General features: G+C 41.2%; 1 protein-coding gene across 1 annotated transcript; it reads left to right on the top strand.

The window, feature by feature from the left end:
- The first annotated feature begins 1,815 nt into the window (after window positions 1-1,815).
- tmem130 (transmembrane protein 130) lies at window positions 1,816-16,222 on the top strand. Its single transcript, XM_072560266.1, has 8 exons — window positions 1,816-1,929; window positions 2,299-2,613; window positions 6,276-6,447; window positions 7,302-7,444; window positions 8,295-8,379; window positions 9,295-9,500; window positions 12,623-12,735; window positions 15,673-16,222. Exons 1-8 carry the CDS (start codon window positions 1,881-1,883, stop codon window positions 15,892-15,894), a joined length of 1,305 nt encoding a protein of 434 aa, XP_072416367.1. The 5' UTR covers window positions 1,816-1,880; the 3' UTR covers window positions 15,895-16,222.
- Window positions 16,223-16,728: the final 506 nt, after the last annotated feature.

Below are 16,728 nucleotides of genomic sequence, written 5' to 3'. Positions count from 1 at the left end.
CTTGGAGGGATTTGAACAGGCGGATGAATATTTTAAATTTGAGCTGTTAGTGGACTGAGTGTCAATGTAGGTCATCATGAAGGAGCTAAAGCATGTTTCTACATACAGCAAGTCCACGTATTATATGCAGGCAAGAGGTGCAGATTAGGATCTGGGAAAGAGTTTTACCTGATCAAGAGTGAATAGTCTGCATTTATAGAACAACTTTCATGAATACAATCAAAGTGTGATACACCCAATAAAGTTTTTTTGAAAGATAGTGACTGTTGTAATGTAGGAAACACAGCTGCTAATTTGCACACAGTAAGATCCCACAAATATAAAAATATGATTAGGTTTTGTGGTTTGATTGAGGGATAAATATTGGTCAGAGTGTCATCTAAATCCACTTGAGAGAGCAATGTGATCTTGTTTAACATCTCATCCAAAAGACAGCATCTGGGACAGTGCAGAATCCCTTCACTATTGCACTGGAATGTTAGCCAAAATATTTATGCTCAAACTGCCAAAGTGGGATTTGAATTTACAACACTTTGATCCAGAGGTGCATAGAGTCATAGAGATGTACAGCACGGAAGCAGATGCTTCAGCCAAATGCATCCATGCCAACCAAATATCCTAAATTAATCGAGTTCCATTTGCCAGCACTTAGCCCATATCCCTCAACCCTTCCTATTCATGGGCCCATCCAGATGCCTTTTAATTGTACCAGTCTCCACCACTTCCTCTGGCACATACACCACCCTCCTAAGGTTCCTCTTAAATCTTTCCCCTCTCACCTGAAACCTATGCCCTCTAGTTTTGGAGGGGAAAATACCTTGACTATTCACCTTATCCATGTGCCTCATGATTTTATAAATCTCTTTAAACTCCTCAGCTTCCGATGCTCCAGGGAAAAGTGCCCAAGTCTATTCAGCCTCTCCCCATTGCTCAAACCCTCCAACCCAGGCAACATCCTTTTCTTAAAATCTTTTCTGAACCCTTTCAAGTTTCAAAATATCTATCCTATAGCAGGGAGACCAGTTTTGAACACCATATTCCAAAAGTGGCCAAACCAATGTCCTGTCCAGCTGCAATATGACCTCCCAATTCCTACACTCAATGCACTTATCACCAAAGGCAAATGTAGCAAACACCTTCTTCACTAACCTGCCTACCTGCGACTCCACCTTAAGGAGCTATGAACCTGCACTCCAATGTCTCTTTGTTCAGCAACTCTCCCCAGAACTCTACCATTAATTTTATAAGTCCTGCCTTGATTTGCCTTTCCAAAATGCAGCACCTCATATTTATCTAGATTGAAGAATCACAACTGAATTTGGTTTATGACAGGTGGAAGATGGATAGCCAGCAAAGAGAGGATTGAAGTAGGTTGGTCTAGAGATGACAAAAGCTTGGATGAGGGGCATGATTTGGAGGAGCTGGTATTGGACTGGAGTACAAAGTTAAGAATCACACAACACCAGGTTATAGTCCAACAGATTTATTTGGAAGTACTAGCTTTTGGAGCACTGCTCCTTCATTTTACACTCCACAACCAGCAGCACTCCGATAGCTAGTGTTTCCAAATAAATCTGTTGGACTATAACCTGCTGTTGTGTGATTTTTAACTTTGGATTAGGGGGTCTGTGTGGCAGGAAGGTAGAGGCAAGGGGGGCTGGAGTGTACAACAGGGTCGACAACTGGAGTTGGAAAATAAACTGGAATCATTGAGTGGTATAAGTTCTCCTTTGGTTCTGGCACAAGTTGTAAAGTAAATTCAGACCGAAGCTGACGTACCAGGAAGTATAGAGAAGTAGCTTGCTGCTGCTGAGAGGAGGAATGAAAACCTCAGGGGGGTGAGAGAGTGGCAGAGTCAGAGAGCACCCAGGCTGTGAGCCATGACTTCTCTCGAGCTCTTGCTGTTGTTGAACACCGCAGTATTATCAGGTGAGGAAGGGAAGGGGGAGTCCACCATGAGCAAATGCGACTTTAGAAAATAAAGAAACAAGGAACAAGCAGCAGATGTATTCTTAATTAACAGGAAATACATCTGGGAGTGTTCCTGATTGTGTTTTTCTTAATCTGTTCAGTTTAAAGCACTCGGCAAATTCAAAACCAGCCTATTTATAACCCCACCGTAACTCAGATGGTAGTTACTTTGGATGAAAAGGGATTAGTTTTCACACCCCAAATCCACCCTCGGAATGTAATTCCTGTTTTGCAAGTGAATGTATTATATTCCAAAGGCTTAACCGACTTCTGGAGCTTGTTTTGCTTAAGATATTGCCAATGGTTTGACTCTGTTTCCTCATGCAGGGATGTGCTTGCAGTATGAGCTGGTACTGAGTAATGATGGGCCCATCACCACTGGTGCCCAAGGGACAGTGGAGGCCAGGCTGGTGCCCAAGCCTGGGAGCAAGCAGGAGCAGCTGGAATCACAACATTACTCCTTCCACTGGAACGTGGAGAACCCCCTCGCCATTGTACAGAGTTCAGAGCAGGAACTCATCTCATCCATTACAGTCCATAGCCTGGCCCCGAAGCTGTACACTGTCAGTGCTTGGGTGACCCGAAGGGGCTGTTCGTGGTGTCCCCAGCTCGCTCACGGCTCCACTGAACTCCTGGTGACAGGTACGAATATAATATGTGGTTGTAACTGAGAGCACAAACTGTCCTTGTTTCCTCACTCTGTAGTTTGAATCTAGTTTTACCATTCCAAAGGTCTAATCAAATACTCCTGACTTGTTTGTAACAATTGGGAATATATCTGATTTTTAGTGGATATTGAATAGTCACTGATTACATCTACTAGTAAATAATGGATGATGGCTAGTTACATCAAATTACTGGGAGTGTTCAATAATTGGATTGACAAGGACAATATTTAATATTGTTTTTATACTCAACTGTATTTAAACCAGGTTTTGATAAATAGTGTGTTATACTGTATTAACTCATTAATGAATACAGACTTCTATAATTTTACAGTACAGAAGGAGGCCATTCAGCTATTATGCTTGTACATACTCTTAAAAAGGCTTCCCAGCTAGTCTCATTCTCTGTAGCCCTTTAAATTCATCATTTTCTAATATATATCCAACTCTCTTTTGAAACCTCCTATAGAAGCTGCATTCACAACTCTCCCATTTCAAATCCTAACAATTCTCTGAGAAAAGAAGTTTCTCTTCAGCTCACTCCTAGCTCTCTTGCTGACAATCTTGAAATTGTGACCCCTAGTTACTAACACATCAACTAGTGGAAACAGAATGGCCTTCGTTATCCTGTCAAAACTGTCCACAAATTTGAACACCTCAATAAGGTCACCTCTTAACCTTCTCTGGTCCATGAAGAATAAGGCCAGTTTCTCGAATCTATCCCTAAATATAGAATCCCTCATCCCAGTATCCTTTTTGTAAATCTCCTTTGAACTCTCTACAGGGCTTTAATGTCTTTCATCAAATAAGGTGCCCAGAACTGAAAACTGTACTCAAAATGTAGTCTGACCCATGATTTGAAGAGGTATGGCATCACATCCTTGCTTTTATATTCGATGTCTTTATCCTTAAACCCAACAATCCTATAAACCTTCTTAACCACTGGTTCAACTTGCCTGGCCACCTTCAGACAATTATGCATGTAAACACCTCTGCTCCTGTACTCCCCTCAAGGTTGTACCATTGAGCTTGAATTGTCTCTGCATATTTCTTCTACCAAAATGCAATACCCAACATTTCTCTGTGTTGAAATTCATTTGCCACGCATCTGGCCAACTTGTCAATACCCCTTTGAAGTCACTGAGTGTCATTTTCACAATTCACTATTCTCACTAGCTTAGCATCATCCACAAATTTAGAGATTTTTCCCTCAACACCCATCTCAAAATCATTTATATAAATCAGAAAAAGCAAGAGTCCCAATATCAATCTGTGGGGAACACTACTTTCAACTCTGATCCAACTTCAAGATCTGAGAAATGCCCATCTATTCCTACTCTCTGTTTCCTAACTTATAGCCAATTTCTAACCAAGTATTTGATTTCTGGGAAGCTTTATTAGAAAACAATCTCCAATATCTAAGGTGAACTTTCAATGACTTCTTTAAGGAGACCTCTCCAGATGTGTTCAGAAAATTTTAAGTAAATCGATTTTTCCACAATATTGTAAAACTTGACCTCAGATAAAATATTGAGAAGCCCTCAACTCCAAATATTTCTAACTAACGAACCAACCAGCCATGTGGCATGGTATCAAATGCTTCCTGAAACTCCAAATATACATCATCCAAAGCACTATTCTCATCCACTGCCTGTGTTACCTCTTCAAAGAATTCAAACTTGTCAGACATGACCTGCCCTTGACAAAGCAATGCTGACTGTCTAATATTAACTTATCTTTCTCTAAGTTAATATTTATCTTATCCCATAATATGACCTCCATCAGTTTTCCCACTATTGATGACAAGTTGATAGATCTGTAATTTCCTAGGTTATCCTTTGCCTTTTTCTTAGATAGTGTCACACTTGCAATCCTCTAGTCACCCAGGACTAATCCTGTGTTCAGAGAGGCCTGGAAGGTATTGTTTAATGACAATTAAAACCAGGTTTTTACTAATTTTCTTCAATAACTGTAATGCGCCAGGTTATTGGAAAATGTTGCTTATTCGTCCAGATTATTGATGAATAAGTTTCTGGGGAATATTGTTCACTAACTGTATTGTAACAAAAGCACTTCACATTCAATATTTTATCTGAGGACAAGTCTTACAATATTGTGGAAAAATTGATTTATTTAAAATTTTCTGAACACATCTGGAGAGGTCTCCTTTAAACAAGGCATTCAAAGTTCGAGTTGGATATTGGAGATTGTTTTCTAATAAAGCTTCCGAGAAATCACCTATTTGATTATAACTTTGCTGATGACCCTACTGGGACTGTTCATATAGGGTCTGGTTTGGAAAAAATCTTGTTTTATCTAGCCTTTAGTAGAGGAACAAGAAGTCTGTGAGGAAAAGCTGCCCAATTTCTCCAATTTCTGAAAAGACTCTCTTGTTGAGTTTAGGATGAATCTTATTTGGTTTTTTTGGAAGAGTGACTGAACCTCTCAATATAGTATTCTCTCAATATAGTATTTCCCAAGCAAGCTATGTTTGCCCAGACTCCAGAGACTGTGCGTGCATGATGAATGGCTTGATCACACTTGCAAAAATATCAGAACAACAGACACTAGAACATTCTAAACTTTATCTTTTTTTTACTTTCAAGAATAATCTTACTGGTCATAAAATCTTCTATTTTAATGGGAACCTTAGCAGACAAAAATCTGTTTATTTCTGTTTTGCTAATATCTGAGTCAATGTGTTCTGAGTTATTTAGTAGGAAGAGCATTTTTTCTTCTATGTTAACCAAGTATTGCATCTTCACTGTATAAACCTTGTTCTGATAAGAGATGAACAATTGAATTTCTTGAAAAAAGCGGGATTGTAGATCTTTTTTATTTAAAATCCGATTACAGATAAGCATTTAAATTACCTTCTCAGTAAACTTGGAAATACATCTTTATTTGACTTCGTTTTAACCCTTGGAACAACAGTGTACTCTTCCAGCCTCAGTTTTAACAGTACATTAGGTTATTGGTGAATATTATTCAACAATTTAATTAACTCCAGCTTATTGGTGAACATTATTCAAATGCTTAATTATATATCAGGTTATCATATATCAGTTTAATTTTTAAAAACTGCATTAATACAAGATTATTGGTGAATATTTTATGAACACCAGGTAACTGGTGAGTACTTTTCAATAACAATATTATATCAAGTTACTGATGAATATTGTTCAATAACTATTAACACCGAGTTTTTGACAGATATTGTATTAGGAGCTTGGTTGACCGCACAGCTGGTTTGTGTTGCAAAATGACACCAATAGCATGGGCCCAATTCTCCTACTGTCTGAGGTCACCCTTACCTGAGGCATGATGACCTTCACGTTAAACTTGCCACCAGTAATCTTGCTCTAATAAGACCCACAGTCTTCTGGGACTATGGTGACTTTTACTGGTGAATATTATTTGATAACTTTATTAACATCAAAGTTACTGAAGAATATTGTTCAATGAAAGCATTATATGAAGCAATGGTTGAATATTAATTTGTACTGTTTGCACCAGGTTATTGATGAACACTATTTAATAACTATAATTACACCAGATTCATATTGAATTATCTTTGATAACTATCTGCATTTGTATCTGACCATGTGTGACTCTCAGGTCTTTCCTTTCCCTGTACAGACTTTGTGGTGGGAACTCTATCACTGAAGCAGCCAAATAGCAGTACCACTTTCTCAAGAAAGGGCTATGAGCTGGCCACCAAGACCCCAACACAGATCTCATTCATCCTCTACGATCCAAGCGATTACTTTGACACTGCTTCATTTCGCTACTTCTGGTACTTTGGTGACGGGTAAATTCCTACCTCATGTGGTGCTGTAACTCTTATTCTGAATAATTAAGTATGCAACACTAGCATGCAGCTGAAAGTTGGCAGCAGGAATGTCAAGATCCATCCTTCGCCAAACAGTCTCCACTTGGTGTCTGCAAGGAGCTAGTAAAATATTGGTTTATCTCATATCATCCTATTGGATCATATTTTTGAATCATTTCATTAGATCACAGATGTTGATCAAAGGCAATTGATCAGGGGCAGAGCAGTACTAATTCCTTCACATAGGTTTGCAAATCACCAACTCAACAAAAGGCTTCAACGATATCTGAAGTTGGAAAACTTTGTTTCAACTTTTCAAGAAAATATATGAGGTGGAATGTTTTTTCTGCAACAAATTGATGTGATCAGTCTTGAAGGGTGGGGGTTGTGGAAGAAGTTTCAATCACAGCTTCCAAATGGGATTTGAATTAGTGGGTAAAAATTAGATATTTGCAGGGTTACTGGGAGAAGGCAGGGAATAGATTAATTAAACCCGCACAATTCAGGTAATTAGTCACAATCCTCAAAGGAGCATTGGAATCTTTCTCTGAAGAGCGAGACAATTGACTATATTGGCTGTACATTACCTTGAGGACCAACACTGTGCAATTGTGAGGCAAGGTGAAGAGCTAGGCTTCCATGAATTACCACAAATGGGACACGGAATGACCCAACACCATTGGACTTATCCAAGGGGCAACACAGACATGACAAACTGAATAACCTGCTTCAGCTCAGTATGGTTCTAAATGTTTTGTTGAGTTTAAAAAAGAAATTCTGAAGTGGAACATTTACAATATTGTTTTTTATTCTTTAAATCTGGCTGTATACAGAGAGCGAATGGTCACAAATAAATCTTACACACTTCACATCTATCCAACACCAGGGACTTACCAGCTGCATGTTGATGTCCTCGCAAACCTCAATGACTCTCAACAAAGGACTGGAATTTATGGTGCTTCACTGAACCTTCAAGGTAATGTTGGATCTTTTTAATCTTTCTGCTGGACTGCACAGGCTCTATTTTCAATCTGGGGTTTGGACCATTTCTGAGTCCCAATGCAGTATGGTGCAGTATCTAATAAAATGGCAAATTCGTGACCATGGTGCATCCAATTAAGGCGGGCAGACTCCCAAGTGTGCAGGGTCTCCTATTGGCCCTCCAGCAATGCATAAACAGCAAGCCTCACTGTTAGAGTTAGACACTGCTGGTGTCAGTAGGGAAGAGAAAAGGGTGCCTTTAGCTTGAACAGCTTCTATATGTGTTTAATTCCGAGACTACAGCCAACAGGCATACTCTGCCAGATGATCAGTGTTGTAGTAGTGGTCCTGAGGGCCATTTCCCATTGCTGGATGGAATGCCAATTACCCATCCACTCTCTCGCTTCCTCCCCCACCAATTGCATTCTGTTGCTGAGAAACTGCCTTTGTCTCTTAGCCCCATTTAAGCCTTAGCAGGGTGTGTGCAGGCCGATTGAAAAATGAATTGTGGTGCATGATATGTGACCTTAAAAGCCTTTATGTTATTCATGGGTCAGAGCAGAGATGATGGCAGCTATAGAAAGTTTCAGGTCTGTCCATCTCTGGTCCCAGCTTCTCAATGAACAACAATCCTGTGATAGTTGAAAACAACACCATGACACTAATTAGACCTATTTTACTCTATATCTCATTTTTGATAAAAATGTAGTGTTAATCGCGCCTATTTAGGATGACTCAGCTAGAAAGGTTGCATTCCTCTGTGACCACGGTTGTGAAATTGTTGTTTCATAATAAACATGACAGTAATGGAATGACACATTCCCTACAAATCTGATTCATTTCAGATAAAATCAAAAACATTGAAGTCAAGAGTCTAGATGACATCCACGCAGACCACAGAAAGACCTTTTACATATATGTTAATGGCAGGTAAGAAATTCTGGGAGTCAATCTCTGCTGATTTTCAAGGTCACAGGTGGATTTTCACCAGTGGTTTTGGAATAACACGCTGACCATTTTAGATTAGATTACCTACAGTGTGGAAACAGGCCCTTTGGCCCAACAAGTCCACACCGACCCTCCGAAGAGAAACCCACATCCCCTATATTTACCCCTGACTAAGCCACCTAACACTACCAGTAATTTATCATGGCCAAATCACCTAACCTGCACATCTTTGGACTGTGGGAGGAAACCGGAGCACCCGGAGGAAACCCACACAAACATGGGGAGAATGTGCAAACTGCATACAGACAGTTGCCTGAGGTGGGAATTGAATCCGGGTCTCTGGCACTGTGAGGCAGCAGTGCTAACCACTGGGCCCCGAACCACATTTAGCAGGGAGCATCAGCACCTCTAAGTCAGAAACCATCCTGACTTGGAAATATATCATCATTTCTTTACTGTCATAGGTCAGGTGTATATATTACTTCGGTTACATATAGTTACATAATAAAATATTCATATTAAAAATGTGACAATGGGAATTAAGATTTTGCGGATATGGGACTACATAGTAGTTACAGGCCATAAATCCCAACTGATCCATGCCAATGTTTACTCTCCTACACAAATCGTCTCCTTAACCCTTCCATCTCATCCTATCAATTCATCCTCTAATTTCTTTCTCCTTTATGTGCTTATTTAATCTAAATTATTTATCGTAATTGTGATAGCAAGCTCCACATTACCCAGTTACAGAAATGCTTACAAAAAGGATTCATCACACCACTCGCTGAAATTTTGGGGAATTTTATCTTTTGCAGACGGTTATACATAGCTTTCCCAGTGGTCTGGGTCTGTGCTGTTAACTACATATTTCTTATTTGTTATCCTCCCTTCCAGTCCTCCACTCAAGATCTGTTGGCTTGTTTCTCGGAGCTGCGTCTCAGTCATTGATCACTCGTGTGATCTCATGGAGCTGCCCAGCTCAACCGTCTCCAATGTGAGCTACACCTTCAGGGATCTGGGACCATACACCTTCAACGTGAAGGCTGAGAACAGTGTGAGCAGCCTGCAGGCATGCTATAAAATAACGACCTGGAAAAGCGGTAAGCCCCTGGCACTGGACTGAGACTCACTGTGCATGGAGAGGTGTTAGAAAAAAGGAGCGTGAGAAAGGAGTGATCGATGTAAGGAACATGAAAACTGGGGTTGTGCTCATGAAGGGAAGGGTTATTTTCATTGACCAAGTATTATTAATATTTGAAGAAAGTATTTATTTGTTCAAACCATTGTTCAGTGCAACAAAGAAAATTGAACCCAGTCCTTCCATAGACCCAGGGCAGATTGCTCTCATTGTCTCCCAGTAAAGGCCATGCAGACTCTGCCCTGTCATGGATCATGCCCATTCCACCTCCTTTCAAAGACCTTTTCACATGTCCCTTTATCATTACAATTGAATAACTTAATTTTCATTAAGGTATTTCCACCTTCAGTTGTCCACATTTGGTAGGACTGGCCATTAGCACTGAGTGGCCAATGGCTCTTCATTTAAAAGTGAAATGTGTGAATCAAAACTGAAATTTCAATACAGTACACATGGAGTGCTGCACTGTCAGAGTTGCCATCTCACGAATGAGATTTAAACCAAGGCTCCATTTGCCAGTCTGGTTAAACATAAAAGGTATTTGGGCACTATTTTGAAGAAGAGCAGCTGAGATCTCCCTGGTGTCTGGCTAATTCTTACTACTTAATCAACAACACAAAGAAACAGGGATTATTGGGCCATTATCGTGAGTTTGCTGTGTGCTATTTGGCTGCTGTGTTTCCTATATTACGATAACGATCACAATTCACAACTGCTGAACTGGCTGGAAAGTGCTTTGAGATGTCCATTTGTCATGAAAATCACGATAAAAATGCAAGGATGTCTTTCTTTCAATATGCAGGGACAATTTGTTTATTATATCTGCCTCATTCTATCTTATTATCTTTATTGAGAGGTTGAGACTTTGGTGCCATGTTTGTTCTTCAATACCATTTTGTATGCAATCTATTGTACATAGGCAGCATGGTAGCTCAATAGTTTGCACTGCTGCCTCACAGTGTGTGTGTGCGTGCCTTTTTACACATTCTCCCTCTGTCTGTGTGGGTTTCTTCCACAGTCCAAAGATGTGCGGGTTAGGTGGATTGGCCATGCTAAATTGTTCATAGTGTTCAGGGATGTGCATGGATAGCCATGGGAAAATGCAGAGTCACAGAAACTTTGCAGGATGCTCTTTTGAGGGTCAGTGAGGATCTGAAGGGCCAAATGGCCTGTTTCCACATTATAAGGATTCTATGATTATATTGGCTGTGTTTCATTACCCTGTCTCAGGCCATTAACATGGATGGTGTCCCTAGAGAGGATCAGAGCGGGGATGACAGTCACATGGAGCTGAGTGTGATGTAGCTGCTCTGTGGCACCTCATCAATAGTAAAGCCTCACTTGTGACTGTATTACACCATCCAATCCAGCTGTGACCAGTTCCATTTCAATATTTGGAGGACTGTCACGGGAGCAGAATGATGCTACTTCCACTTTTGCTTCTCTGGAGGCCAGTCATTTGGCATGATTTCACACTTTCACATCAAGTGACAGGAAGTTATTATGTCAGACAAAAGGGTATAGAAGATTAAAGCTCAACATAATTGATGTCCTTAACAGGATGACAGCCTAAGAAGATCGAGAGTAGACCTTTGATTTCTGTTGTACCATTCAATACAATTTTGACTGATCCTCTACTTAAATTCTTCCTTCCCTCACTAACCCCATTCCCTTAAATTCCTGAGTACTCAATAATCGATTAACTTCTGTGTTAAATATTCTGAACGACTTTACTTCCACAACTTTCTAGGATGGAAATTTCCAAAGATTCGTAACCTTCTAAAATGAAAAAATGTCTTCTTAGCCAAACCCGAAACAGACAACCCCTTATTGTGAGATTGTGACTTGAGGTTCTTGATTCCCCAGGCAGGGGAAACATTTTCCACAAAGTGAAGACCCTTAAGAAATTTATATTTTAATTAGATTAACTCTTGCTTTACTAAATTCCTAGCAATATAAGCTTAGTTAATTCAAAGTCTCCTCACTAGACAGTCCCTTCATTCCCAGGAACTAGTCTGATCATTTCCCTGAGGTTAGTATATTATTGATGGGTAGGAAGACCAAACCTGCACACAGTGCACCACCTCTGCCCTCATTAATGACATGGACATTTGTAGCATATAGTAAGACTTCCTTACTCTTAGACTCTATTCCCTTTGAAACAAAAACTGACTTACCATTTGCCTTCCTATTTTTTTCCCCTCTGTACCAACATGATAACTTCCTGAGATTCATATACAAAGCCACTCAGGTCCTACTGAACACAAATATTTCTCAGTCTTCCAGTACTCAAAAAATATTCTGCTATTTTATTCCTAAATCTATAACTTCAAACTTAGTCACGTCGTAATTATGTCTGCCATGTTCCTGCCCACTCACTGACCAAAGGATTTGGTAGAGTAGATACTATCTATCTATCTATCTAATCTATCTAAATAATCTATCTGTCTAATCTATCTAATCTATCTATCTATCTTCTGTCATGATGGAGGTTCAGAATAAAAGGACACAACCTTAAGATGACAGTGAGGCTGTTTGGAGCTGATGTCAGTTCGTGTCCGTTCACACAAACAATGGTAAATTTGGAACCCTCTCCCCCCACAAAAGGTTTCTTGAAACTGAGCATCAGCTGGGGATGTGGAAATCAACATTGGTAGATTTTTAAAAACCCAAAGAACTGCGAATGCTGTAAATCAGAAACAAACACAGAAATTGCAGGAAGAGCTCAGCAGATCTGGCAGCATCTGTGGAGAGAAATCAGATTTAACGTTTCAGGTCAAGTGACCCTTCCTCAGATTTTTGGTTTGTAAGGACGTAAGGGTGGTAAATGGAGTTGCGGACAGATCAGGCATTGCTCAAGGCACTGAGTGGCCTCATCCTGTTCCTAACAATTTCAGGCTCACCCCAGATCTCACAGACTGAAACCGAGGTGGCTGCTTGCAAGGAGGAACTCATATGGTTTACAATTTGATTGGTTAAATTGTAAGTGGAATAGATAATTTGTGTATAGGAGATGTACCAGTCATCCACTGAGCTAGGGATGAAGAAGCCTCTTTTAATATACTTCCTTCATCTTTCCAACAGGTATCCATCCAGTGTGGTTCATTGTCCCATGTGTAACTCTGTTCACCATCATTCTCCTCTTTGTCCTGTCCATCATCATGAGAAAGGGCAGTGCTCAGAAAGATTCCATTGAGGTAAATTTAAACCGGGAGATTTTATATATACAGTAAGGCCCTCAAATCAAAGTTGCAGGAGATAGCAAATTGGATAAAAATTGGGAGTTTAACTGATCAAAGCTGGAAACTCTCAAGGGTCTGTAAAATCACTTCCAGTCAGCACCAAGCGAATGATTTCCCTCCACCTCAGACTCCAGTGAAGATTTTACCTCGTATTCTCATCGACATGCCACCTTTTGGCAACATTATCTGAAAACACCACAACAGCTTCCATTTGTACAGTGAAGACAGCCAGCTCTACCTCTCTCCTACATCTCCCCCCACTCACAACTCAACATCCTCACTATCACCAAACTATCAGATTGCTTGTCCATGTTCAGTTCTGAAGAACAGAAATTTCCTCCTGTTAACCATTAGCGAGACTGATGATATTGTCTACAGCCCTTTCCACAAATACACTACCCCAGCCACCCATCTCCCTTATAACCATCTGAGGCTGAACCCAGAGTGTTCCAAATTCATGTTGATAAACATGAGCATTGGGTTTTAGATTGGTAATCCAGTGATATGACCATTATGCCACTGCTGTGCTGAATTGATGCACACTGTTAGATGTTCCATGCTGAAGGAGTGCTGCACTGTTAGAGGGTCAGTACTGAAGGAGTGCTGCATTGTTGGAGGGTCAGTACTGAAGGAGTGCTGCATTGTTGAGGGTCAGAACTGAAGGAGTGCTGCACTGTTGGAGTGTCAGTACTGAGGGTGTTCTGTGTCATTGGACTGTCAGTACTGAGGGTGTTCTGCATTATTGGAGTGTCAGTACTGAGGGTGTTCTGTGTTATTGGAGTGTCAGTACTGAGGGTGTTCTGTGTTATTGGAGTGTCAGTACTGAGGGAGTTCTGCGTTATTGGAGTGTCAGTACTGAGGTGTTCTGCATTATTGGAGTGTCAGTACTGAGGGTGTTCTGCATTATTGGAGTGTCAGTACTGAGGGTGTTCTGTGTTATTGGAGTGTCAATACTGAGGGAGATCTGTGTTATTGGAGTGTCAGTACTGAGGGAGTTCTGTGTCATTGGAGTGTCAGTACTGAGGGTGTTCTGTGTTATTGGAGTGTCAGTACTGAGGGAGTTCTGCGTTATTGGAGTGTCAGTACTGAGGTATTCTGCATTATTGGAGTGTCAGTACTGAGGGTGTTCTGCATTATTGGAGTGTCAGTACTGAGGGAGTTCTGTATCATTGGAGTGTCAGTACTGAGGGTGTTCTGTGTTATTGGAGTGTCAATACTGAGGGAGATCTGTGTTATTGGAGTGTCAATACTGAGGGAGTTCTGTGTCATTGGAGTGTCCGTATTGAGGGTGTTCTATATCATTGGAGTGTGAGTACTGAGGGTGTTTTGAGTTATTGGAGTTTCAGTACTGTGGGAGTTCTGTGTCATTGGAGTGTCAGTACTTAGGGAGGTCTGTGTTATTGTAGTGTCAGTACTGAGGGAGTTCTGCACTATTGGAGTTTCAGTACTGTGGGTGTTCTGTGTTATTGGAGTGTCAGTACTGAGGGTGTTCTGTGTTATTGGAGTTTCAGTACTGAGGGAGTTCTGTGTTATTGGAGTTTCAGTACTGAGGGTGTTCTGTGTTATTGGAGTGTCAGTACTGAGGGTGTTCTGTGTTATTGGAGTGTCAGTACTGAGGGTGTTCTGTATCATTGGAGTGTCAGTACTAAGGGTGTTCTGTGTTATTGGAGTGTCAGTACTGAGGGTGTTCTGTGTTATTGGAGTGTCAGTACTGAGGAAGTTCTGCATTATTGGAGAAGCCCATTTCATTAGGCCACAAATTCACCAAAACTTGGAAAGAAAAGATATTGCAAACACAGACGTTAGTAATGATGGAGTTCTAAATTATTGGAGTGTGCATGCTCAGTTGTTGAATTATATACTAAATGGAGATTTTTGGACCTTTGACAAATCGAGGAGTGGGGACATGTGGGAAGGTGAAATTGACATCACTGGATCTCATTGAATGGTGGTAGAGACACCAAGGACATAATCCTGCCCCTGTTTCTTGTCACGGGCTCCCAAACTGAGGGTCATGACCCCCTTCCACCACCCCCACCCCCACCCCCCAATGCCCCCTTTCTTCCAAGGCAGCAATAAGGTCTGTGGAACGGTTAGTCTGGTTGGTCAGCCTGGCACCAGCTCTGCGGCCCAATAATGTCTTTGTTTGCAATATCTTTTTTTGCCAAATTTCGATGTATCTGTGGCCTAATGAAATAGGCTTTGAGGCCCAATCATTGAATCCAACAAAACGTCAGTTTAAAGGAATATCATTGTCTTGTCCAAATAACAGCCCCACCCCAACCTCACAGCTCCACACCCCTTCCCCCTCTGTCTCCACCCACCACCCACCCCTGCCCTCCACCCACACACACACATCCTCATCGTCTCCACCCCATCCTGCTTTCACTCTGGGGTCCTTCCAAATTTTAGTTTAAAATAGCGTCAAAGTGGAAAAGTGTTTGAAAAGCTCTGTTCTTATGTTCATATGTCAAAGACAAAAACCTAGATACAGGTATTTTCTTTAAATTGTGCACTGTAATTGCTCAGGCATGCCATGAGATGGCACTGCAGCACAGACAACATGTATCATTTTCTCTGAACAGCCTGTTCAGAAATGTTATTCTGGATTAGTGGTGCTGGAAGAGCACAGCAGTTCAGACGGCATCCCAGGTTCAGAAATGTTGTTGCGTTGCACATCTCTGGTGCTGGTGGGTCTTGAACCACTGCATCACAATATATTCTAAGGTCAAGCCCCCCCCATCCCTGCCCCAAGTGACCAAGTCTTACGATGGAGGATGTTGATCCCAGGTTGTTATCTGTGCCTGCACTTTGTAACAGCTACCTAATTTGGATCTTTGGTGTTATGCCTGAAAGCAAATTTCTGACAGCCGTCTTGTTCTCATTTTAAAGGTCGCGGATTTTGATTTCTCTCCAATGTCAGACAAGTCTGTGAAGGAAGCTTGGGCTCCATCTCGAGGGACCGTTCACCTCTGCTGCATCCCCTGTGGCCATCGGAAGCACAAGTCACGCAGCCTCAGTCGAAGAGAAGTCCATTCGCTCCTGAAATTCAGTCACACCCAAATCCAGGCTTACAGCCAAGGACCTGGAATGTGTTCCTCCAGTCCGTTATGAAGTCACTTTGTTTTACTTTGCTGAACAATCTTTATCAAGTGCCAGACATGGATTAAACTACTGATAGGTGTGTGCCCTCCACTTCAGTACAGTACCAAGGATGTGCTGCCCTGCTGGAGAAGCCAACTTTCAGATGAAATTTTAACCTGAAACACTGTTTGCTCCGTCAGGTGCTGGGGCGCTACTTTGCAGAACAGCAGAGGGTTACTCTGTGGTGTCCTAGACAATAGATATCCCTTGGCCAGTACTGAATAAAGAAAATCTGTACATTGTCAAATTAATGTCTGTTAGAGCTTGATGTGCAGGCTGGGCTGGTTGGCCATAGGAAATGCAGGGTTATGGGGTGGGGTTCTCAGTTTGGGTGGGATACTTTCTGTAGGGTTGGTGTAATCTTGATGGGCTGAATGGCCTCTTTCTGCACTATAGGGATTCTATGAATATTCAATGTCTTGTTTCCTACATTAACAACATGTCAATATGATGTAATTGACTGCAAAGCAGATTGAGACATGCTGAAGTTGTGAAAGGTGCTATATAAATTCAAATTCTGTCTTCTGCCCATTAGTCCAATTCATGCGTATTCTTTTTTGCAGTTTTAGCAGTCCTGGGAATAACTGCTTTAAGTGCCTGACAGCTTTAAAGTGCTGGAATATAGCTGGCCATTTACAGAACATTGTAACACTTGATCTCTCTTTAATGCTGGCTCAGTGGTACTGTAGTCAAGTTTCTCCTTGCCATTGGCCATTCTAATCCAAACTCACAGACTTCAATCTAGGCTGACAGCTCCCCACCCCCCAACACCCACACACACACGTCACATTTACAACACTGTTC

The sequence above is a fragment of the Chiloscyllium punctatum genome, chromosome 40 (genome assembly GCF_047496795.1).
Source record: "Chiloscyllium punctatum isolate Juve2018m chromosome 40, sChiPun1.3, whole genome shotgun sequence".
Lineage (NCBI taxonomy): Eukaryota > Metazoa > Chordata > Chondrichthyes > Orectolobiformes > Hemiscylliidae > Chiloscyllium > Chiloscyllium punctatum.
Note: the sequence above shows the minus strand (reverse complement) of the source record. Positions and strands in the feature narration are given on the sequence as shown.

Excerpts from the sequence above, each read along its gene's own strand:
- tmem130 (XM_072560266.1), top strand. The coding sequence starts at position 1,881 with ATGACTTCTCTCGAGCTCTTGCTGTTGTTGAACACCGCAGTATTATCA. Across the intron at positions 8,380-9,294 it reads TACATATATGTTAATGGCAG|TCCTCCACTCAAGATCTGTT; the intron begins GTAAGAAATTCT and ends CCTCCCTTCCAG. Across the intron at positions 9,501-12,622 it reads AATAACGACCTGGAAAAGCG|GTATCCATCCAGTGTGGTTC; the intron begins GTAAGCCCCTGG and ends TCTTTCCAACAG.